At 42.8% G+C, this 24,321-nt stretch overlaps 1 protein-coding gene across 2 annotated transcripts in view; it reads left to right on the top strand.

Annotated features, from left to right (window-relative positions):
- AFF2 (ALF transcription elongation factor 2) overlaps nucleotides 1-24,321 on the top strand; it is a 531,080-nt gene that overhangs the window by 381,832 nt on the left and 124,927 nt on the right. For both annotated transcript variants that reach the window (XM_060249320.1, XM_060249319.1), the window contains exon 9: nucleotides 12,173-12,210. In XM_060249320.1, coding sequence (XP_060105303.1) covers nucleotides 12,173-12,210 — 38 coding nt within the window. The remainder of the gene's footprint in view (nucleotides 1-12,172; nucleotides 12,211-24,321) is intronic.

Here is a 24,321-nt window from a genome sequence, read left to right as displayed (position 1 = left end):
AAGAGCTGCTGGTTAAAGTATTTTTCAAAGAAAAATATAGGTGAATGAGGGTTTTGAGTCTTTTCCTTTAATCGTCTGAAGCAATAATTACATTGAACCATTAATAGTAATGTAATGCATAAGAGTCTCACAATAATGTTTTTTACTGTCTTGTCAAAGCTCTACTTCAAATTCCTCAGATATTTCACTCAGCTAAGAACCTCTAAATTTACCTTGAAATACCTTTTTTAGGCAACAGTTGGGTGACAGCTCTAGTCATTAGCAAGAACAAGGATAAAGATCTAGCAGCTTGGATTGGAGATAACCAACAAAGAGAAGGGAAACAAAATATATTGTTATAAGGAATGACCATTTTAAAATATTTTCCTTTTTTGTTCCTTATCACACTGAAAAGCCAGAAAGAAAATAACCTCACAATGAATACATCTGACTTCACTCTTGAACCTTTACTGGTCAAAATTTCCCCTCACAGTTTAAAATTTCCCCCTCCGCCAGCAATGAATTAAATAAAGAGTTAAGTAGATCAGTGTATCTATTAAACTGTTTAAAATGACAATCTCACACTTAACAGATTATAGTTGAATTCTGAGGTAATTATGCATAGGAGATTCTTTGGTCTTTGCAACTGTTTCTTTACTTCGAAGAAAATCCTGTAGGTGAAAGAGACAAGAAATCAGGAGAAACACAGACAATCAGCAAAACTGCATTTACTGCCCTCATGTCTTCTTATAATGGATTGTAATATATTTAATTGCTTTTAAACTCCTCCGTCCTGCATACAAAGTCTACAATTGAGCCTTGCTCAATAATGGCAGCAAGGCCTTGCGTCTCTCTCTCCCTTTTTCCCCCTCTCTCAGCACTGTTGCTGCCGTTATCCTTTGCCTTTGCCCTTTCTTCACTGGAGAGTTATTCATTGATTGAGAGAAAGAGAGAGATGAGGGGCTGCTACACATTCCCTGAGGACCGAGATAAAGAAGACCTTCATCATAAAGAAGAATCTAAGGGCAACAGCTGCAAGCAAAGAGAGGGCAGGAGCAGGCCTTTCTGATATGTCTCTCAGTGAGGCAAAAGGAATTTTAACCCATGTGGGCTGCCTTCGACACAATAATAATGGGAACACAAACCGTAGCCAGTTGTGGAGAGCGCAAATGTGAAGATTCTCTGCTTCCCACCTCTGGGATGTCACCTTGCATCGAGGCTCCTTGTTGAAGTCAGAATGACTTATCTGTTCCTTATCAAGGAAGGTTCATGCTTCAGCCCACAGATGATTTCCAACATGGATGCTGCTTTGCTTGGGGATGAAAAACTCTTGAAAAGAAAAGATTGCTGAATGTCAGTCTTCAAAACCTTGAACCAGAGAGGAAATTGAGGACATGAGAAGCATAAAGTGACACTAATGATCCTACATGGCTTTGGATGCTTTCCTTATCTGAAAATGAAAGATCATGTGTAAGGTGAAAGCATCCAAATATATCTTCAAACATGTTGTTTTAACATCTTAAATATGATATTATATTTTCTCATAGGAGCAATGCAGAGGATGTGCTATTGCTCAGGGGCTGTGTCATACTTTGTGTGCTGCGTATACAGCAACACATGAAGCTGCCTTATACTGAACCAAACCTTTGGTCCATTGTGGTCAGTGTTGTTCACTCAGACTGGCTAAAGGTCTTTCACATCACCTCCTACCTGATCCTTTAAAATGGAAATGCTGGAGACTTAACCTGGGACCTTATGCATGCCTCAGTCACAGAACCATATCCCCTTCCCAGTTCAGTCTCTAGCATCTCCAGTTAAAGGCTCTAATGGGGAGGGGCCAAATTGGAATAGGGACCCAACTGACCCCATACCAGTGTAACTCAAAGTTATGCTGGCATAAGTGCAGTTTCCACTGGCACAGGGCACTAGCGGTGCTGCGATGGCACTGAGCCACACTGGACATGGCATCTCCCCCTCCTGAACCCAGCAGCTATGGGGGTGAACAGCAGGCCCAGATGCACATGGATGCCATACACCAGGTGGTTAGGTGTGTCAGGGTCCACCTGAGAAAGCTGCCAGGGCAAGAGGGCCACTGCAATGGCTGTGGACTAGTCTGCACGCTTAGCCAGGTGGCAACACCCCCTGGTCAAAATCCTGCAGAAGCTGGCAAGCACCACCAACTTATGTGTTGGCCAATTCTGCATGATGCCCACACCCTTTCCCACCCAGAAGAAGTATCCTCCGAACCATTCCATTGTCCTCAGATCCCTTAAATAAAGTTGAATCATTGTGCTCATCTGAAGGGTGTCGGGGACCCATGGGGGAGGGAACAGCAGGAGGGTGTCAAGAAACGATCTGCTGGACATAACAGGGGCTAGGGCTTCACCCTGGCAGGACTGCAGCCACAGGAATGGATACAGATAGCTGGGAGTATAAGGGAAGAGAACAGGCTGCAGTTCCCCCAACCACTGCCATGTAGTGCACACACATGAATAGTGGGTTGGCTAACTCACCTCATGGAAGAAGGTAAGTTGTTCTGGGAAAGTGGGGTTCCCTGGGGGTAGTATCATGGTCATGTGTGGTCACTTCCAGAGTTGCCCTAGGGGAGGTAGCTGGACGAAGGGCCCACAAGGAATGCTGGAATTGTTAGCCCACCCCCACAGTAAGGTTCAACCAATAGCTGAAAGTGCTGCAGAAAAGATGCAGTCAGTTTCAGATGGCATTGCCCTATGGAGCCTTGCTAGGGGCATCTGGATCTCAGCCCCAACCCCAAGGAGAATAGTTGGATATGCAAACAGAGGGCTCAGACAGCAAACAACAGTGGCAAACAGACAGCATTGGCTGCCTGCAACACTACTAATGGTCCAAATGATGTGTGTGTTGTCCTTTCAGATGGCCCTCCAGCAGCACAGCAACTATGATGGTAAATGCTGTTGCTGCTCATTGGGAGCCAGGTTCCAGAAACACACTAGCATCCTGGGGTCTAGTGCCCATAAAGCTAGGAACATCCACCAGTCATGGGATGGATGCAGGAGGCCTGCACTGTAGAGGGATCAGTCATCCATACAGATGTTCAGTCCTATCCATGAAAAAATACCCCTTCTCCCTTATGCTTGCAAAAGTTACACATCAGCCATCTGGCCAGAGATGCAATTGATGCATGGCTTAACCATCTCACCTGCCAGAATTTCCTAGCTTTGTAGTCACTGCCATCCATTATTCTTGAGTTCCCATGGCTGTAGCCAGGAGGTTGCCTGGCCTTGTCAGCCATTTTGTTTTTCGAATTGCTTAGGATCCCTTGAAAATACTGTCACTCTAAGTTGACTGTCACTTGACAGTAGTTCTCAACATAGCAGCATCTAACTAGATAAAATGTTGGTATTAATGGACCTTCATCTGATCCAGTAGTTCTTATCTTCCTCTGATTAACTACAACATAGGTGTTGATTTACATAGATGGTAACTGCTTAGCCATGGATTGGAAGCTCGCCATGTGCCCAGTTGCAAAATGTGCTAGAAAAGTCATCCCAATTAGACTAACTCCGCTATTTGCCTTCTGGAAGGAAAATGTAGGCTTCATGTGAACATAGAAATATCTATGACGTGATGCAATCGGGAAATTAGAGCCATCACTGCAAATGCAGCCTTTCGGTAACCGGCCTTTGTACCATCCTCAGGGTAAGGCTGACCTAAACCATGACACTCAGACTCCCAAATGCGAAGTTGCCAGCCTCATGTCACAGGAAATTAGCAAAAGTCAGGAGATTCTCCTGGCACAGCCCCTCAGGAGACAACACACCGAGCTAGAGAGGCCCCATCTAGCCACAGCAACTTAGAATCATTGCAAATATACCAGTTTCCCTGTACCTCAAAGGGCACAGAGGTCAGTTTCTTGTTGCTTTAGCTATGAAGAACCTAATATTAGTATCAGGAAAGTTTGTACAGCACATTGGTTGCCATGAGGTTTGGAATAAAGTTTTGAACTTGTACTAGGGAGATCTGGGTTCAAATCCTGATCAGCTGTGGAAATCATTGGGTGGGCTTTGACACACATGTGCATATGCAGATACACACTCTCTCAGCTAAGTTTATCTCAAAAAAGAAGTAGTGAGGACAAAGTGCAATAATCTCCATGAGGGTAACTGTGATTATAATGTGAGTACTGTTAGAAAAAATTGAGTGTTTGAAGAACAAGGATTGGTTGATCACTTTAGTTCCCCACCCTACTGGAATTTTTCTTTTTTTAGATGAAGAATGAACACAAAACAAATAGGATCATACTAGTGAAGGGGAATGAGGCTCAGTTACAGACAAGTGGTTGGTGCTGCCTTCCACAGTGTTGTTAACAATCTAGCCTGGTATGGTCTAGTCTGACTGGCAGTGGCTGTCCAGGATCTCAGTAGAGGTGTCTTTTCCTAACACCTGCTACCTGTGATCCTTGGAATTGGAAATGCCAGTAATTGAATAAAAGACCTCTGTTTGCCCCTGAACCCTCTCCTCTTTAATAGGGATGGAGCATGAAGTAGGCCTGTATGGTGTGCCAACACAGTGGTCTCCAGGGAGTAGTTGGGATGCCAGCCAAGGATATTATCAGCCCACACAGTATCATGTTCTGATAGTGATGATAGCTAGGCTGCGGTCACACTCACCATTAAATCCATCCCTAATCCGCCGCTATTATACCCCACAGCTTTTTTACAACAAATTTCCTGATCAGACATCCCTCCATCCTTCAGTTCTAAGCAGCGTTGGTCCTGTCGTTGGTTGATCAGAGGTCTCAACCGGACCTCATTTTTTGAGATGGCATTCCACACTTGCACAAGCGCAGTGCCGTGGGATATTGTGCTTGGCTTTTTTTTCAAGGTGCCAGAAAAGGTGGGCGATCTGCTCCCCCCCCCATTTAAACATCTGGAAAGGAAGGGAAAGCCCAGGAGTTCTCTTTGCTGTCTCTCCACCTGGCGGGAAGACAGCAAAGGTGGGTCATCTTCCTCCCCCCCCCCCCATTTAAACACCCCACCGTGGTGTTTAAATGGGGGGGGAGAGAGCACAGCAACTCTCTTTGCTGTCTTTCTGCCTGGCGGGGAGATGGCAAAGGTGGGTCATCTTCCTCCCCTGGCAGGGAGACAGCAAAGGTGGGCGATCTGCCTCCCCGCCCCCGCCACCATTTAGGAAAGGTCCCCTGTGCAAGCACCAGTCGTTTTCGACTCTGGGGTGATGCTGCTTTCATAAAGTTTTCACAGCAGACCTTTTACGAGGTGGTTTGCCATTGCCTTCCCAGGTCATTACACTTTCCCCCCCAGAAAGCTGGGTACATATTTTACCGACCTCGGAAGGTTGGAAGGCTGAGTCAACAATTGCTGGCGCAATGATATCATTTGGAGTGGGCTCTCGTAGGGAAGTGGATGTGCGCTTGCGACGAGTCGGCAACAGTGGAGCATTCAAACATAGAAAGTATGCGCGGGAGTCGTCGGAAGCATTCTTATTCCGGATTTAATGTACTATCAAAAAAGTCCGCATCCCAGTCATGGCAGTTCGGGACTCGAACGAGCCAACGACCCTTGCCAGATGCTGATGTTTGGACAACCGCATAAAATCTGACATGCATCTGGCTTTCATCTCGTCAGTTTATGTGTGTCTGACCTCAGCCTAGAAGAGTAAATTTATGGACAATGGCTCCACCAATATTACGCGCCATGATGAATAAAGATATAAGCTGCTTTAGGTTCTCATAGGAGAGAAGGGCAAGGAAGGAAGGAAAAATCCAGAGGCAATGAAGCTCTGAATAGCAGTGCTAGGAGATGGCATCAAAGGCAGCTTGACCTTTGTGCCCTTCTTCTTGGCCCTTCAAAAGCCATTTGTTGGCCACTTGGTGAAGCTGGATGCTAGTCTGGCTGGCCCACTGGTCTGATCCAGCTGGACACCTCTGCTGTTCTCTCTAAATAACATGTCCTCTTACTTACCCAAAGGGTGAAAGGAAAGATGAATTAGACTTTTGTGTTGAATGCACATACACATACACACTCTCAGCACACCCTCTACTGTTTACAGATCTCTTAACACTGGCAAATCTATCACGTTTTGATTCCACCCTTTCTCCAAGGAGCTCAGGCTGCAATATTTCTCCTTATAATTATCCTGTGAGATAGGCAAGGCTGAGAGAGAGTTATTGGCCTAAGGTTACTCAGTAAGTTTAATGGCTGAATGGGAATTGGAACTTGAGTCTCTTGGGTCATTGACTGAAGCTCTTAACCACACCACCACAATAGCTTCTAGTTAAGATGTGGATACCTGTGATGTTTCAATCATATCTATGGCATATTACTGGGATATAACTGTGCAAATAAAATCATAGGGATATTATAAAATAAAGTGGCAAAACTGCCTGCATCAATCTGCTTTCCGTTTTCCAATTACCTTTAATTATCTTAATGTACATTTTCCAACTCAAAAATTAACAGCAGATGCATGATGTAAGCCTTTTAATGTCCCAAGGGTGCACTTTAGGCTGTTTCAGTTCTGTTCCTGTCCTTCACAGTGGGAGCTCTCACTTAGGTCTAGTTTTCACTGGGGTGGTTAACTTGTGTCTGGACTATATGGCTTCTGGCTGCAGCTCATATTATGGAATACCTTCCCATGTACGTATATGAAAACACTCAAAAAGATTTCAATGAATAGAAAATTAACAAATCAATTCCCTAATGTCATATGTCTTGCAGCCATGAGAGGAGGAGGAGGAGGTTGGATTTATACCCAGCCTTTCACTTGGAGTCCCAGAGCAGCTTACAATATCCTTCCCTTCCTCTTCCCACAACAGATACCCTGTGATGTAGGTAGAGCTGAGAGAACTCTGACAGAATTGCTCTTGAGAGAACAGCTCTAAGAGAACTGTGTCTGGCCTAAGGTCACCCAGCAGCTACATGTGGAGGAATGGGGACTCAAACCCAGTTCTCCCATATTAGTGTTCACACTTAACCACTACACCAAACTGGCCACCAAAGTAGGCCACTAACACTGCAATCCTAAATGGAGTTACACCCTCTTAAGTTACACCCTACTTGAATGGATGTATGAAATCAGGCCTCCTACTTGGGTGGGACACCTCCCTCCCCCCAGCTGTCATTGTTAAGCTGCATCTAAGACAACACCATGACATCCCTTCCAGTGTAACCTGGAAGTAATCTCATAACAGTGCTGTTGCCTTTGCCGCCATCTCTGTGGTTAATCTACATTGTTTTGACTGAATACTAAAGCTTTTCCAGCAATGCCAACACGTTACTTCTGGGTCACACCAGAAGCAATGTCATGGCATCACAAGAGAAGGCCCCACCCATAGGTGAGTCTCCTGCTAGTTACCATTCTTAGGTAGGCAACCCAAACTTAGAAGGGTGTGACTCTGCTTAGGACAACACTCTGAGTCCTTTACCATACTTTCCTATCATTTAAAATCCCTAATGAGGCACAATTTTTAAGATTTCAAAAATATATTTGTAGAGCCTACACTGGCATAGGTTGCACAAATATCTCATTTAGGAGGGGAAAAAAGAAGGAAGGTGTCTGAAATCCTTTAAATTAATAATCAAAAGTTCACATCACGTCTCAAAGAAATCAAACTTAGCCCATGAAGATGAGAAACAGAAATTATTAACTCTGTAGTCAGGCTGATGGAGGTTCAGTGAGATCATTTTGTTCAAAGATTAAAGGTGATGAGTGCTAAAGTAATTGAGCAGGATGCCTATGACAATATTAGACTAGAGCCATTAAAGTCAGTAATGATCAAAAGTTAATTATCAAAGCAGAGCGAACTACTCAACACAGACAATTTGAGTCAATAGCTAACCATCCCAGGGAGGAAAAGAAAAGTAATTTGGAGATAGTATTTTCTTATAATGAAGTTATAGAGTAGATATATGTTTCAAAGAATCCTAGCTATAAAAGAGAGAGGGAGAAAAATAATGTGTTCTTCCTGATCAGAGAAAAATAACTAGTCCTAATTGATAGACCTCCTGCATATAGCATGTTTTCATGCAATACATTCCTGCATCAAAGTATAACGTGAGCCCTTTCCCAATCTTGCTTTGATTTCTGTGTTCTTCATTGCGGATGGAGGATCACGCAACTGGATATTTATTAACTGAATAATGGTCATCTTGCCAATCATCTCTCAAGGCTCTTACGTCCACTAACAACCAATAGTGAAAAATGTGTAAAATTAACTCAAAATATGAAAATCAGGGCAAAAAACCCTCCTTAAAATGAACCACCCAGCCTAACAAATTTCAAAGAGATAGGTGTATTAGTCTTTTGTAGCAAAATGGGGAGAATGTCCTACAGCAGCTTAAAAAACTAATATTTGTTGCAGCTCATGGTGTCCACAGGGTGCATAAGGCAGCATGTACCCCCGGAATCCTAATTTTACTAATCTGCATCAGGTAATCTTTAGTTACACTTAATTAGATCACATAGAATTATTTATGCAGACACCCTTGCTGTGGCTTAAAATTCCACAGACTAGACCCTACTTCATCAGCTTCACAAAGTGGTCTCTAGTCTACAGAACCTTCCCCCACAATACACCTCTTCATTTTTAAGACTCCATTTTATTTTCCCAACAGCAGCATTAACCAGTTAGACAAACACCTAGTAGAACAACAGGGTTTTCACTGACTTTTTAAACAAGGATGCCATTGCCAAAAGGGTTTGTTCCGTACCATAAGCCTTACCTCCTACAGTCCTCACTCAAACTCAGACTCCAAAGGATCCAAACAAATGCCACATCTTTTCACAGTATAATGTAATACCTGCTATGCCATACACAAATATCTCTGCCAGAAGAGGAGGAAGCGATCATAAGAATCCAATTTGTGAATGGAAAGAGAAAAGGCAAAGATTGTTGGAGGTTCTTGTAGCCCATGCATAAATTTCAACAAACAGTAGACAGAAGCAGCAACAGGGAAGAAACTATTTATTAGCAAAGTGCCTACCAAATTATGGAAATGTGAAATTTAAGACTGGTTATAGTTCATTTGGCAGGTCAGGTTGCCAGCCTCTTGCAGCGTGCCAGCAGGAGAGAAAACATGGTGTCACTGATGTTATGATATCATTTCTGGTGAAACCGCTAGGGTTGCCAAATTCCAGGTGGCACCTGGAGATCACCAGCTATTACAGCTGATCTCCAGACAACCAAGATCACTTCCCTCAAAGAAAACAACTGCTTTGGAGGGTGGACTCTATATCATTATATCCTGCTGAGGTCCCTATCCTTCCCATATCTTACACTCCCCAGCTCCACACCCAGAATCTCCAGATATTTCCCAGCCTAGAGCTGGCAAGTGTATACACCAGCCCCATGACACCATTGTTTTCCTTCCAACATTGCATTGATTGGCAGTAGGCAATTGGGCACAGTAGCAGGTCTGCTGCCACCTGGACATGGGTAAACCTGTGTGGCAGGTGTTGTCATATTCAGACTGTGTTTTTGGGTCCTACCTTCCTTTCCTTTCTTCAACCATTCTTCCTTTGATCCTGCTACTTAGCCATGCTGCTTTTTGATAGCCTGCCTTCTCTTCTGTGTTGCCAATTAGACATAAAGGGTTGTGTAATCGTGCAGATAGGTTTGGGTGGAAGGATGAGATTGGTTAGTGTTTCCTGATGTCACAAATATTCTTAGGCCTGCAAATTCTGACATCCTTGCTCTGCTTTTCTGCACTGACTAGAGGACAAAAGGACATTCTTTATAAAATGTTGCAGGATTCCACACAAACATTCACTCAGCCGCCCTTGAGCCTGCTTTGGCGGGGAGGGCGGGATACAAATAAAATAAAAATAAAATAAACATGGCCTATTAGCTTCCTTTCTCTTTCTGGTGGCATTTTTACTATCCTTGCTGACAGAGCAGTTCAGGGAAAGAAAGAGGACAGAGACATGCACACATATGGAAAGGCACTGAGATCGATTTACATGGGCCACAGAATTCAGAAGCTGCATGTGTTTGTTCCAGATTATGCCAAGGAAGTATGTATATAAACTATATATACAGAAGACATCACCATTGAAATCTCCAGCAGCTTAAACAGCTTGATAGACTCTAGCCATTCTGCCATCCGTGCCCCCAGCTGTGTTGCTTAGCAACATTTTAATTCAAGAAGAATGGAAGGAGATGAAATCCCTGCGGAGAGGGAAACAGAAATAAGAGGGCCGTTGACAGATGATCTGAGTTGTTTCTTCTAATATACTGTGAAGATCACCGGCTCTTTTCATGAATGATAAATGGACTGTATACAGATCAATGGGTACAGCAATAAACTGGAACCAGGTTCTGTATCTGAGGCGGTGCAGGCCGAGAGGCCTGGATAGTTGCTCATTTAGAAGATTTGGAGTGTGTTTTCTCAAAGGTTTCACAAGAGGAAATTGATCTGAACATTTGGTCATCCCTTGCCCTTTTCTGTTGCTGGCTAATAAAAATGACTTCAGAGACAGCATCTGTTCTGCCATGATAGATGTAATTTTCCTGATGCAGTTGTCCAAGACTGACAACAACCAATTTAAAATTAATACCTCAGCTACAGCAGTAATTAGGAATGAAGTTGTCTGGTTGGATCTCTATACCGCCTTATCCTGAGGAAAAGTAAATTAGGAAAAGTAAAACCATAAAAATAAACTTTACAATAACACGACATCAAGATAATTTTTAAAAGTCTGTTCCTCTGGATTTCCAAAGCATTAATGACTCTTAAAAATGAAATCAATGGAGTCCTGGGAAGGGATTTTTCAGAAATATTGGAGGAAGGAGTTCACTGAAGTCCTTAATACTCAACTTATTTATATATACCACACTCACCATTGACTTACACCCAACAATTACTCCCTTACTCTCTCCATCACACTATAGGGTTGTCAGGTCCAGCCTGGTAACCAGCAGGAATCTGGGGGGGAGGGACTTGGGGGTGACCACCAGTGATGGCGTCACTTCCGAGAAAACCTGAAAGTGATCTCACAACACTACAGAAATTGCTGGGAACTCTATGGTAAAACAGAATCACTTACCACAAGCTCTCTAACTTGTACACATGCAATTAAAAAAGAGACAAAATAAGGAACATTCACTAAATCCCACTTTCCAAGAAGGATGCCAATTGTATGGGAAAGATCTACACAAGAAGAAGAGTTTGGTTTTAAACCCCGCTTTTGACTACTCAAAGGAGTCTCAGAGCGGCTTACAATCACCTTCCCTTCCTCTTCCCACAACAGACACCCTGTGAGGTTGGTAGGGCCGAGAGAGTTCTTAGAAGACTGTAACTGATCCAAGGTCAAGCTGACTTCATGTGGAGGAGTGAGACTCAAACCCGGTTCTCCAGATTAGGGTCTGCCATTCTTTTTTTTAAAAAAAATTTGAATAATTTTTATTATCACATATATAATCAAGAATAGTCATACATATACTCACACATACAATACCAACATATACTTACTACCTAACAAACACACCTAACAAACCCTACCAAACAACACATAACAGAAGCCGCAAACTCCAAATAAGAATGAATTTTTGTCTAAATTAATGGAAGCAGCTGAAATGGATACACTAACTTGTAGATTGAAAGGAGGAAATATGGAAGAATGTAAGGAGACATGGAGCCCGATGTATGAATGGGCTAAAACGCTAGGATTTGAAATGACAGGGAAATATTGAAATTGATAATTTTTACTGACTCATCGCTCCACTAAGTGTTGTTTAGGGTCTGCCATTCTTAACCACTACACCACACTGGCTCTCTAATGGGCTCTGTTAATGTGGCAGCACTGTTCATATGCTTATATGGGACCACACTACACAATAGCTACTCCCACATAGGTGGGTGTACATAAAACAGAGGCCATGGTTAAGTTATGTGGTTATCACCCAACTGTTTATTTCATGTGTTTATCATTTTTGTCTCTGAGGTTCAGTTGCATTGCAAATATTTTTTTTTTAACTTCAGCACAGACCCATTAAAATTGATAAACTGTTGCTTCCCCTGCTGAGCTTCTCCTTAATTATGGAAGCCTGTATTGTGGTGCTCATTTTCAAATCTCAGAAATACAGCATTCTGGCTCTCCTTCCCACCCCCCTACCCTTCATCTGGCATTTTCTGTGAAAGGTCACATTCGCTAAGGTCGACTAACAACCCTTTCACTTTCCTTTTTTTATTTACAGGCTGCTGAAAAGACAAAGCCTCGAAACATTCCTGTAAAGTAAGTTACTTGAATATCCACTGGTGAAAAAAAATGAATGAACTTCAAGCAAATTGGGCAATTTAAAGAAAAGCCTATGCCAGAAATCAGGACTCAGGTTGCTCTGAAGTTGCAGCCATTTTTAAAAGTCCCTGATCAGCAAGGACAGGCTTTCGATTTTTCATGGCTCCCTGATGACTGCATGCCCCAAGATGTCCCTGGTTTACATAAATTAATATGTGCCATCTATGAATAGCTGCTAAATGGTATTATAATCACATTCAGAACAGAGTTCTTCTAGCCTTCAGGGAGAGTGTGCCCATGCTAAAAAGATTATGTTTTTTAATTGCAATCTCTGGGAAGGTCTGACAGAGGGGAAATAACAGAGAGGATGTGAGACACACGGGAATAATATTTTGCACTGGAGTGCCAGGGCCTTACTAGCCTGTTGCTGCAAAATGCTTGGGCATATTGGAGAAGGCTACAATGCACTTTCAGAGAACTCTACCAGCAGATTAAAGCATCTGCCAGACCCCTGCTTCAAAGGCATTTTACATGGCTTTTGGTTACTCCTTGCTAGATTATTGTGGCTTCATATGTTGTTGTTGTAAACGTGTCACCATAAATATACTTGGCATTTCTGCAGAGCAGGGTAAGCCAAAAAGGCAGGTCCTTGCCCAATTTGCATGTTAACAGAGAGAGGGGAGGAAGAATCCATAGGGGAAGGCATGCAAGACCCAGAGGAAGCATGTGGACAAATTCAGGCATGGGTGTTTGGGTCATATTTCAGTTGTGGGGCAGAGAATGAGCATATAAACTAAAATCTTCATGTCATGATAAAGATAGGTTTTGAATGGGGAGGAATGGGAATCCCTTTATGCCATTGCATGCTTCTGGAAGAGTACATTCAGAGACTGAATGGCAAGACTACTGCCATAGTTGGATCCATGCATTGTTGGATATTGCACTGTCATAGTTGTTCACCTCCTGGTGTTTCCTGTCTGACAATGCTCTGCATAGGATTGCACTGTTAGTACTTCACTGTGCATCATAGGAGTGTAATGTTCATGGCACTTATTTGGACATGTGGTTTTGTTTCCATACCACCAGCATTATAAGATCCAGTTTAGAAATAACTCCAGGGCAGCATGCATTGCTTTTTAAATGTGTGTCAGTACTCAACAGTATGGAGTACTGGCTCCTTTTGTGGGGCCCTCCCACGGAGGAAATTGGTGGAAATCAGTACAATCTTTTCTTTTTACAAAATAAGCACTGCGGGCATGTAACAGAAATGCATTTAGGGAGGATTACACTCAGTCAGTGTCATGTTTAGATCAGATTGCCAGTTTGCACATGTGTAATAGCAGCAAGCCAGGAATAAAAAGCACAGTTGCATCCCACAACCATGTGCTAAAGTTCCATGAATAGGAACTAATGCATTGATTTAAGCACCACCCCAACCTCCTTAAGCATTTAAGTAAGTTTGCATAAGATACGCAGCTCTGCCAAACTAGGCCTAACACACTCCTTCATAGCACAGTTGTTATACATATTGTGGTGTTTGATTGTGGATGCTGGCTTTGTATCTAGAGTCAGAATATTTCTACACAGAAGAAGCCTGAGATTTAAGGAAAAAAAGAAAAAGGCAGCTGGCCAACCAGATCTCCCCAAATCTATGTATATTTTATATACCCTGTTGCCTTTCAGTTAGAGGGGCTTTTTTTTTAATGTGCTCATGGATTTTGCTTCAATTACTTCCCATGGGACTAAATTAGGCATATTAATTACATTCTGCTCAGGGTTTTAATACATTTTATTAGTTTACACACCTGGGCAAACTTGAAGTTTCCCTTTAAAGCCACGGTCCACAGAGTGCAAGGTAAGCCTCCTTAATGAGGTTGTTTCTAGAAGGAGTCATAAGCATCTCCCCCCTCCCCTGGTCCACATTTTGAGTACTTTCTTCATGGTATTTAACTGGACAACTGACTTGGATGTTGAGGCAGCCTGCTAGTTTGTGTGGGACACAACCCAGCCAGAAACTTGCCTGGACTTTTGTGCTGTTCCCCTTAGCTTTATGCATTTTGTGCAGAAGTTCCTAGTGGTCAATGTGACTTTTTGTTTCCTTGGTTGCTCAAACCAGACGGTAAAATTTAAAAAAGCATTGTGGGATCATATGTCTTTGTCCCCCAAAACTAAGAAAGTGCCATCTGTTGAGCATCTTGTCCTTGCCTTCTTTTTCTTGAAGATACCCGAGCATTTCCCCCCTTTCAAACTGAAGCTCATTAGAATAAAGTTCCATACCCCTTTCCCTTCCCTGTATCACCAGTGCTCCTTAGAATATTGCTTAGGACAAGAGAATGGGAATCTGTTCAAGTAAAAAGGTAGCATCTGAAACCAGGAACTTGGGAGGGGCATGGCTAGGCATTCTGCAGCATTACAACATCACTTCTAGCTGGAAATGAGCTTGTCATAGCTCTCTAGAAATCTCCCAAATTTGGGACATATTTGAGGGATAGCAACATGTGATGCCGCTTTCAGTTGTGACCTGAAGTGACATTACAGTGTTGCTGCGACACCAGGCAGCAGGAGGCCAGAGTGGGAGACCTGGCAAGCCCATTCTGAACTGTGCTGCAGGGAACATTGAGGAACTGTATGATGGGTGGCCCTGACCTGGATAGCTGAGGCAAACCCAGTCCCATCAGATCTTGGAAGCTAAATAGGGCAAACCCTGGCAAATACTTGGATGGGAGACCTCCTTGGAATACCAGGAGGGGGAGGCAGAGGTGAGCTATATCAAGCCATTTCTCTGAACATCCTCCAGGCTTCAGTAAGGGTTGCCAGAAGGGGTTGTCATGACACACACCACACACAGAGAAATACAACAAGGAAAAAAAGAAATGTTTGATAGTTTTTTCAGTGAGAACAGTGGCAATGGCGCATGGGCCTTCAGGAAAGACAATCTTATCAGTCCCTGGTCTTCCTTCCATATAAAACAATAATAAGTTATCAGTGTACATGGTGCTTTACTAGAGGTATCTGCCATAAAAACTAATTAGAAGTTAAGACACTGAAGACCACAAAGATAGGGTGGAGGTTCATATTAAAAGAGGGGGGGGGGATTTGTTCATTCCAGCTGCACGTTCTTAAGGCTTATTTTCATTAGAAGATGCCAAAGTTTTCACAGAAAAGTTGTATTTTGAGGACCGATGTGAAGGAAAGCACAAATTAGAAGTCTCAATGTGTGGATGAGACAATGGTGTAGGGAGGAAGGGTTTAAGTTTGTAAGGCGCTGGGATGCTTTCTGGAACAAGCAGGAGCTATACAAAAGAGATGGTCTCCACTTGTCCCCAGAGGGAACCAGGCTGCTGGCGCTTAAAATCAAAAAGGTGGCAGAGCAGTTTTTAAACTAAATCTTGGGGGAAAGCCGATGAGATGAAATGTCTCTGGTTCGGGAGGACTCATCTCAAAGAGATGAAGGGTTAGCTGTTACTTTTCTACCAGGTAATGGATCATAGTTGTCCACTGAGGTGGTGACAAACAGTATGGACTGTCTGCCAAAGTCTCGAGGCAGCAGAAGGAAGGTTGCAGGCCTAACTTGCCTGGGAAATTCTAGATGTTTGTATACAAATGCTAGAAGTGTTCAAAGTAAAATTGGTGAGTTGGAATGTTTAGTGTTGGGGGAAAACATAGACACTGTGGGAATTTCAGAAACTTGGTGGAATGAGGAGAATCAGTGGGACACAGTGATTCCTGGATATAAGTTATATCGGAAGGATAGGGAGGGAAGGGTTGGAGGTGGGGTGGCTCTGTATGTCAGAGAGGGTATACAGTCCAGTAAGACTGAGGTCAGAGAATTAGATTTCCTTCTAGAAAAGCTTTGGGTCGAAATAGAGGGCCCAAAAGGAAATTTAACTATGGGAGTTTGTTATCACCCACCAAAGCAAAATATAGAGGATGATTATAATATGATGGAAAAATTAAAGATAGTGGCTAAACGTAAAAACTGTGTCATAATAGGTGATTTTAACTACCCGCAGATTGAGTGGTTCAATATGTGTTCTGGTCGACAGAAAGAGACTGAGTTTCTAGACGCTCTCAATGACTGTGCTATGGAGCAGATGGTCACAGAACCTACCAGGAGTGCGACAATCCTGGATTTGGTCCTAAGTAATGTCCAAGACTTGGTGAGAGATGTAAAAGTGATTGCACTGCTTGGGAGCAGTGACCATAATGTTATTGATTTCATCATTTGTATAAATAGGGAGTTGCCCTAAAAGACCAGCACAACCACGTTTAATTTTAAAAGGGGTAAATTATCTGAGATGAGGAGGCATGTGAAGAGGAAACTAAAAGGAAAGGTAAATACAGTCAAAACCCTTGGGGAAGCTTGGAGGCTATTTAAAACTACAATCCTAGAAGCTCAGATAAAATATATACCACGAGTTAGGAAAGGCACAAACAGGCATAAGAAAAGGCCTGCATGGTTAACAAACAAAGTAATGGAAGCTGTAAAAGGTAAGAAGAATTCCTTTAAGCAGTGGAAAGCTAGTCCAAGTGAGATTAATAAAAGGGAACACAGGCTGTGGCAGATCAAATGCAAGACTGTGATCAGGCAGGCAAAAAGGGACTATGAGGAGCATATTGCAAAAAACATAATGACCAACAATAAAAAAATTCTTCAAATATATTAGAAGCAGGAAACCAGCCAGGGAGGCAGTGGGGCCCTTGGATGACCAAGGGGTAAAAGGATTACTGAAGGAGGATAGGGAAATAACTGAGAAGCTGAATGCATTTTTTGCCTCCGTCTTCACTGTGGAAGATGAGAAGTGTTTGCCCACTCCAGAACCACTAATTTTGGAAGGGGTGTTGAAAGACCTGAGTCAGATTGAGGTGACAAGAGAAGAGGCCCCACAACTGATTGATGAATTAAAAACTAATAAGTCACCAGGTCCGGATGGCATACATCCAGGAGTCCTGAAAGAACTCAAAGGTGAACTTCTGGATCTCCTGACAAAAATATATAATCTTTCATTGAAATCTGCCTCCGTTCCTGAGGATTGGAAGGTAGCAAATGTCACCCCCATAAAAGGGTTCCAGAGGAGATCCGGGAAACTACAGGCCAGTCAGTCTGACTTCAATACCGGGAAAGTTGGTAGAAATCATTATCAAAGACAGAATGAGTAGGCACATTGATGAACACAAGTTATTGAGGAAGACTCAGCATGGGTTCTGTAAGGAAGATCTTGCCTCACTAACCTGTTACAGTTCTTTGAGGGGGTGAACAAACATGTGGACAAAGGGGACCCAATAGATGTTTACCTTGACTTCCAGAAAGATTTTGATAAAGTTCTTCATCAAAGGCTCCTTAGTAAGCACGAGAGTCATGGAGTAAAAAAAGTCCTCTTGTGGATCAAAAACTGGCTAATAAATAGGAAGCAGAGAGTGAGTATAAATGGGCAGTCTTTGCAGTGGAGGATGGTAAGCAGTGGGGTGTTGCAGGGCTCAGTATTGGGTCCCATGCTCTTTAATTTGTTTATTAATGATTTGGAGTTGGGAGTAAGCAGTGAAGTGGGCAAGTTTGCAGATGACACTAAATTGTTCAGGGTGGTGAGAACCAGAGAGGATTGTGAGGCACTCCAAAGGGATCTGTTGAGGCTGGCTGAGTGGGCATCAACGTAGCATATGAGGTTCAATGTGGCCAAGTGCAAAGTAATGCACATTGGGGCCAAGAATCCCAGCTACAAATACAAGTTGATGGGGTGTGAACTGGCAGAGACTGACCAAGAGAGAGATCTTGGGGTCATGGTAGATAACTCACTGAAAATGTCAAGACAGTGTGTGGTTGCAATAAAAAAGGCCAATGCCATGCTGGGAATTATTAGGAAGGGAATTGAAAACAAATCAGCCAGTATCATAATGCCCTGTATAAATCGATGGTGCGGTCTCATTTGGAATACTGTGTACAATTTTGGTCACCACACCTCAAAAAAGATATTATAGCATTGGAAAAAGTCCAGAAAAGGGCAACTAGAATGATTAAAGGTTTGGAACACTTTCCCTATGAAGAAAGGTTAAAACGCTTGGGGCTCTTTCGCTTGGAGAAACGTTGACTGCGGGGTGACATCATAGAAGTTTACAAGATTATGCATGGGATGGAGAAAGTAGAGAAAGAAGTGCTTTTTTCCCTTTCTCACAATATAAGAACTCGTGGGCATTCAATGAAATTGCTGAGCAGTCGGGTTAAAACAAATAAAAGGAAGTACTTCTTCACCCAAAGGGTGATTAACATGTGGAATTCACTGCCACAGGAGGTGGTGCGGCTACAAGCATAGCCAGCTTCAAGAGGGGATTGGATAAAAATATGGAGCAGAGGTCCATCAGTGGCTATTAGTCACAGTATATTACTGAAACTGTCTGGGGTAGTGATGCTCTGTATTCTTGGTGCTTGGGGAGGGGGACAAAGTGGAAGGGCTTCTAGACCCACTTGTGAACCTCCTGATGGCACTTGGGGGTTTTGTTTGTTTTTATGGCCACTGTGTGACACAGAGTGTTGGACTGGATGGGCCATTGGCCTGATCCAACATGGCTTCTCTTATGTTCTTAAATCACTAAGGTGTTGTGATGATACACATGTTCTGGATAGTTCCAGAGATAAGGAGCAAGGAGAGAAAAAAGAGAGTGCGTTTTATCCCATGTTCTCAGTTCACATCATGAGACCCAAAAGATGGGCAATATCCCAGAAGAACCAAGTATACAACCTAGAACATGCCCCCCAGAATCCTCTTCTCCACTCAGGAGTTCCTTGATGGTGAGCTGATGTGGAAAGAATTCTCTGTGGGTTAGAAAAATATGAAAACAAAGATGATAGGACATAGAAGTTTATGTATTCAAAATGAGGCAACTGTACTTGGCTAAGCAAGGAAGACTTTTTTTAAAAAAAGAAGGGGGAGTTGAGTGCTGTCACTTTTGTTGTGGTTTCAGATGTCATGGAAGATCCTCCCATTAATGTTCTTCAGCAACACTCAGCAAAGTTTAGAGGCTCCCCTTTGTCACCACAAGTGAAAGATGTGCAGATTCCTCTTAGCATATGTGACTTATCACATACATTTTTAAAAACATGATTCTGTTATTAAGACATATGTGATAGTACACTTCTGCAAATGTGAATGGCTTTTGGCTAAAAGCCACGCACTAATAAGTTGAATTGAATGTAACTGCAGTTGACATCTGCTACAATATAAGGGGGGGCAATGAAAGATAGGTTCTCAGTTGTCATTAGTGTAAAAATATTCTTTGTCTTTACACTTTGCTGACATTGTGGCTGTCGACTAGAATCAAATTTCATTCTATGTTAAGGAATCGTTTCGCATGGAAGGTTTGAGTCTCAGAGATTAAAAGCAGGATGTTTTGCATCTACAAAATGGAAGTTCTTTGAAGCTGAGGCATCACAATTGATACCACAACGATCAATTTTTCTGGTTTATCAGGTTAATATTTTATGTTAACATGCTGGAGAAAATAGACATGGGGACTTACTTATGCTATCTTGAGATAACCCCCTTAAGTTAAGACCTTAAAGGGATCCCATATATAGCACATGTTCAACTTACGTTCCGTGAACTGCACTAACTTCCAGTGGAGAACTGGATCAAGGTCGAGGTTATTGTATTGACCCTTAAGACCCTTAATGGTCAGGGACCCACATATCTTCAGGATTGCCTCTCCTGGTATACCCCCCAGAAAGTGTTGCACTCCATTGATAAGAACCATCTAGTGGTTCTCAACCCAAGAGATATTTGGGTGTCCTTGACCAGGGCCAGAGCTTTTATGACCCTGGACCCTATCTGGTGGAACTCTCTGCTGGGTAACATCTGTGCCCTTCAGGACTTAATGCAGTTCCACAGGGCATATCAAGCAAAGATGTTCTGCTGGGTATTTGATTGAGGACTATAACAGTGTTCCATCTGACTGGCACTCCTATTCAGTCTGATTTTTTGCCTGCCTCCTCATCCCTACGAAAAAAGGATTGCTTCTACTTGAGATCCCATAATATGATCCACTTCAAGCGTACTGTGCAGGAGGAGAATTGTATGTACCTCACCCTTGTGAGATCCTTGCATGCAAAATACGATGTCTTGGGGGACTATGAAAAGAGTTGGTAGCTTTTCTGAATGATTCAGTGGCTCAAAGGGCAGGGAACCAGAATGATTCCGTTAATAGACATTTCTATTTAAAATCTCTTGTTAAATATAAATAGGTCTTCATATCCCTGTGGAACCAATTGAGGTGAATAAGCAACTTCTGTTATCTGCTTCAGCCAGCCAAAGAGCACTTAGTGTGCTAAAAAGACAGTCCTGCCTTCCTTTGTGTGTGTGTGAGTGTGTGCTCAACAGTAAAGAAGGTTCAGAGTGAAAATAACTTTTCTTTTAAGGATGGCACTGGATGGTATGACAGACAGAAGGCTGCTGCCAAACACAGCAATCATGTGTGGCCTTTTCCTCATCTTGCCCAGCTGGTAAATAAATAAAAGGAATTAGATCATCTTGAATTTTCATTACTGTAGGCACAACTCTCTTCTACTATAAGATTCACAGCAGAAGTATAAGAATTGTCAATAATCAATGCAATACTGCTGCCCCTTGTTCTTGAAGGCCAACATAGCTGTGGTTCCCTGTAATAACTTGGCTTTCACTTTAGTCAATTTGCAATTGATTTACGATAAAGTTTTTGAAGACGTTTTACTGTGCAGTGGGCATTAGGAGCAATTTGCTGATTTAACCGGAATTAAGCAATAAAAAAAGAAAACAAGGCTGAGACTTTAAGATCCATAAGACAGAAGTAGTTATAGAAAACATGTAGCTGCTTCTGAAAATGGCAGTTCCATGTCAAGATGACTCCTTCCTTTCTGTAATGTGTAGTACAATTGACCTTGTGTTTTCATGTCATTACCCTGGAATATTTCCTTGTATGTATTCTAGTGTATCGACTGGTGCTGATATGTGTTGAATTGCAGTCCTCTTATATGCAAATTTATGCTAGTCAGACTGGAGTAACTGCAGAGGATTTCACTGGTATTTAACAGATTTATAATCTGCCCTGTCCCACCAATCATCAGGTTCCCAAGACAGAGAACAATAAATACAAACCCAGCAGTGAAATAAAATCAACAATAGTTAAAAACTAAAATATAGAGTATAATCATTGATAACACAACAGCATGGTGAAACCATAATGAAAACCAGTAAAACAGAGCTGCTCTCATTGCACGAGAAAGAAACCAAATTAAAACAAAACATAGAAATATGATTTCACTTGGTGCCTTAAACTGAGAAAATCAGCATAAGGTGAATATGTGAAGCAAGGGCCTTCCAAAGATGAGCCAGCTTCTCTGCTGGTCACTATGTGAACTTGGAAGTGACGGCCGCACAATCTGAGCAGTCAGGTAGGCATTATGGGAGCTGGAGGTACTGTAAGTTCCCTGGTCCCAGGCCATTTATCATGTTGATGGGGAAGCACAGTAGTAAACTGGCCACATCAGGGGTCCCCAGGCATCTTTGGAATTCTGATAAAGCATTGTGGGTGCAGTCAACAAAATGGCTGCCTCAGAATGGCTGCTGCAAGAGATGGAGCCAGCCAGAAAATGGCTGCCACACCTGACTTTCAGTCAGATAGTGAAGATCCTTGTGCTGTGGTGGCAGATGATGCCAAAGCAACATCTTTAAAAATCTACTCAACCAATCAGATCTTCAGAGGAGGAGGAGGATTTATACCCCACTTCAGAGTCTCAGAGTCTTCAGAGTCTCAGCTTACAATCTCCTTCCCTTCCTCTCCCAACAATAAACACCCTGTGAGCAATACTCCCTCTAAGCTGTGGAGTCTTGTGAATAAAAATTCTACTTTGTGAGCTACTGGCATTGAAGTTGTGAGCTACTGCATAAATTGGTTTGCCCTGGGGACATTTTTCCAAACTGAGACAAAAATGTGTGGGCCAGAGGCTAATAACTTAGAGGGAGGTATGGGAGGTTGAAGGAGCTCTGAGAGAACTGCTCTTGAGAGAACAGCTCTGAGAAAACTGGTTTGCCCAAGGTCACCCAGCTGGCTGAATGTGGAGGAGTGGGGAATCAAGCTGCTCTTAACCACTACACGGAACTGGCTCTCCACCTTGCCCCACCCACTTTCCAAAAACACTTGGTGAGCATCAGGAAAACTGTTGGCAGACGTTATGGTACCCACAGGCACCACATTGAGGACCCTGGACTACATATTACAGAGGATAGGAAGACGCAAGAGACAGGGCTACAATCTGGGCAGCAGCTATCTATTTTTTATATTAATTAGTTCAGTCCTGAACAGGGGTGGAATTCTAGCAGGAGCTCCTTTGCATATTAGGCCACACACCTCTGATGTAGCTAGGGTTGCCAAGTCCAATTCAAGAAATATCTGGGGACTTTGGGGGCGGAGCCAGGAGACTTTGGGGGCGGAGCCAGGAGCAAGGGTGTGACAAGCATAATTGAACTCCAAGGGAGTTCTGGCCATCACATTTAAAGGGACAGCGGCCTTTTAAAATGCCTTCCTTCCATAGAAAATAATGAAGGATAGGGGCACCTTCTTTTGGGGCTCATAAAATTGGACCCCCAGGTCCAATCTTTTTGAAACTTGGGAGGTATTTTGGGGAGAGGCACTAGATGCTATACTGAAAATTTGGCACCTCTACCTCAAAAAACAGCCCCCCCAGAGCCCCTGACAGCCACGGATCAATTCCCCATCATTCCCTATGGGAATCGTTCCTGGAGGTGCATAATGGCTATGGGGGTGGAGCTTCCCCCGCCGGCCAGCTGGCTGGGGGGGGGGAGCCTGTAAAACCAGGGGATCCCCCGCTGGGACCTGGGGATTGGGAAGCCTAGATGTAGCCAATCCTCCAAAAGCTTACAAAAAAGAGCCTTGTAAGCTCTTGGAGGATTGGCTACATCAGGAGTGTGTGGCCTAATATGCAAAGAAGCTCCTGCTAGAATTCCACCCCTGGTCCTGAAAATGGAACATCTCCACATGTACACATACCTGCAGCCACACATAGTCATCTTTACAACCCACATGATTCATCACAAGAACCAATTACCACTTTTATCATGCTGTTGTTTCTTTGGGGCTCCTGCAAAATCTGAAAATGATTCTATTACTCTGACATGTTAAAGGTGGGGAGGAATTATAAGACTCAGGTTTTTGTAAATTGTTTGCAGAGAAATATACAAACTAAATCCCTTTTGATTCTATCGTTCTAATCCCCCAATACTTTTTTTTAAAATGTAAATTTTGACTTTTGCAAAGCCCCTACAATTCAGCTATCCCCATGTGGCTTTATTTGTGCTTGATTGTCTCTTTAGATCTCTCTCTCTTCTTTGCCACTCCTTTCTGATTTAGTCCAGAGTCAACACAGCTGCTTATAGATGTACTACTGTAGGCATAAAAAATAACTCTCTTTCTCCTTCGCCTTTATTTTGGGGATTTATCCTCTCAGCATATTTTGCTAGGTACATTTTTATCAGCCTTGGAGATAACCTCTGTAAAGCTCATTTCATTCCTTAGGAAAGCAGCCATTACTAGCAGAGTCCAAATGGGTAAATTAGCCCTACGCTTACCCCACTGGATATTAAAATGTGTGCAGCCTGTGGCAGTAAAGTTCTAATTTAAATGGCTTCCTCTTCGGATACACTTTAAGCTACCCAGAAGCATGCCAGCGGTGATGAATTGGAACACGAAATAGTTGGTGCAGTTTATACTTTTCCTTGCAGAAGGTGGCTAGAAAGGTCTATCTGTGTTTTTAAAGGAACATGAATTGTGTTGCCATTTGTTGTGGGATACAAATAGTCAGCTTATCCAAAAGATGGAACCTTAGAAAAATCAAGCAGAAAATCAAACAGTGAACCAGTATCACAGTCTAGCCAAAAGGAAAACATTCAGAACGACTGCAGCTGAAGGCTAGAGTGCGTTGTTTGATTATAAGACCCTTAAGGTTCTCAAAATGAGGACCCTGGCAGTGGAGAGCAAGTACTTCCTGAATAGCTGCACCACAAGCCAAGGTTGATCTCTACTTCATTGTGGCATCATCGCTGCAAGTGGCTGCAGAGTATTACT

The sequence above is a fragment of the Heteronotia binoei genome, chromosome 11 (assembly GCF_032191835.1).
Source record: "Heteronotia binoei isolate CCM8104 ecotype False Entrance Well chromosome 11, APGP_CSIRO_Hbin_v1, whole genome shotgun sequence".
Taxonomy (NCBI): Eukaryota; Metazoa; Chordata; class Lepidosauria; order Squamata; family Gekkonidae; genus Heteronotia; species Heteronotia binoei.
The sequence above is the reverse complement of the archived record's forward strand: the minus strand, read 5'-3'. Positions and strand labels throughout refer to the sequence as shown.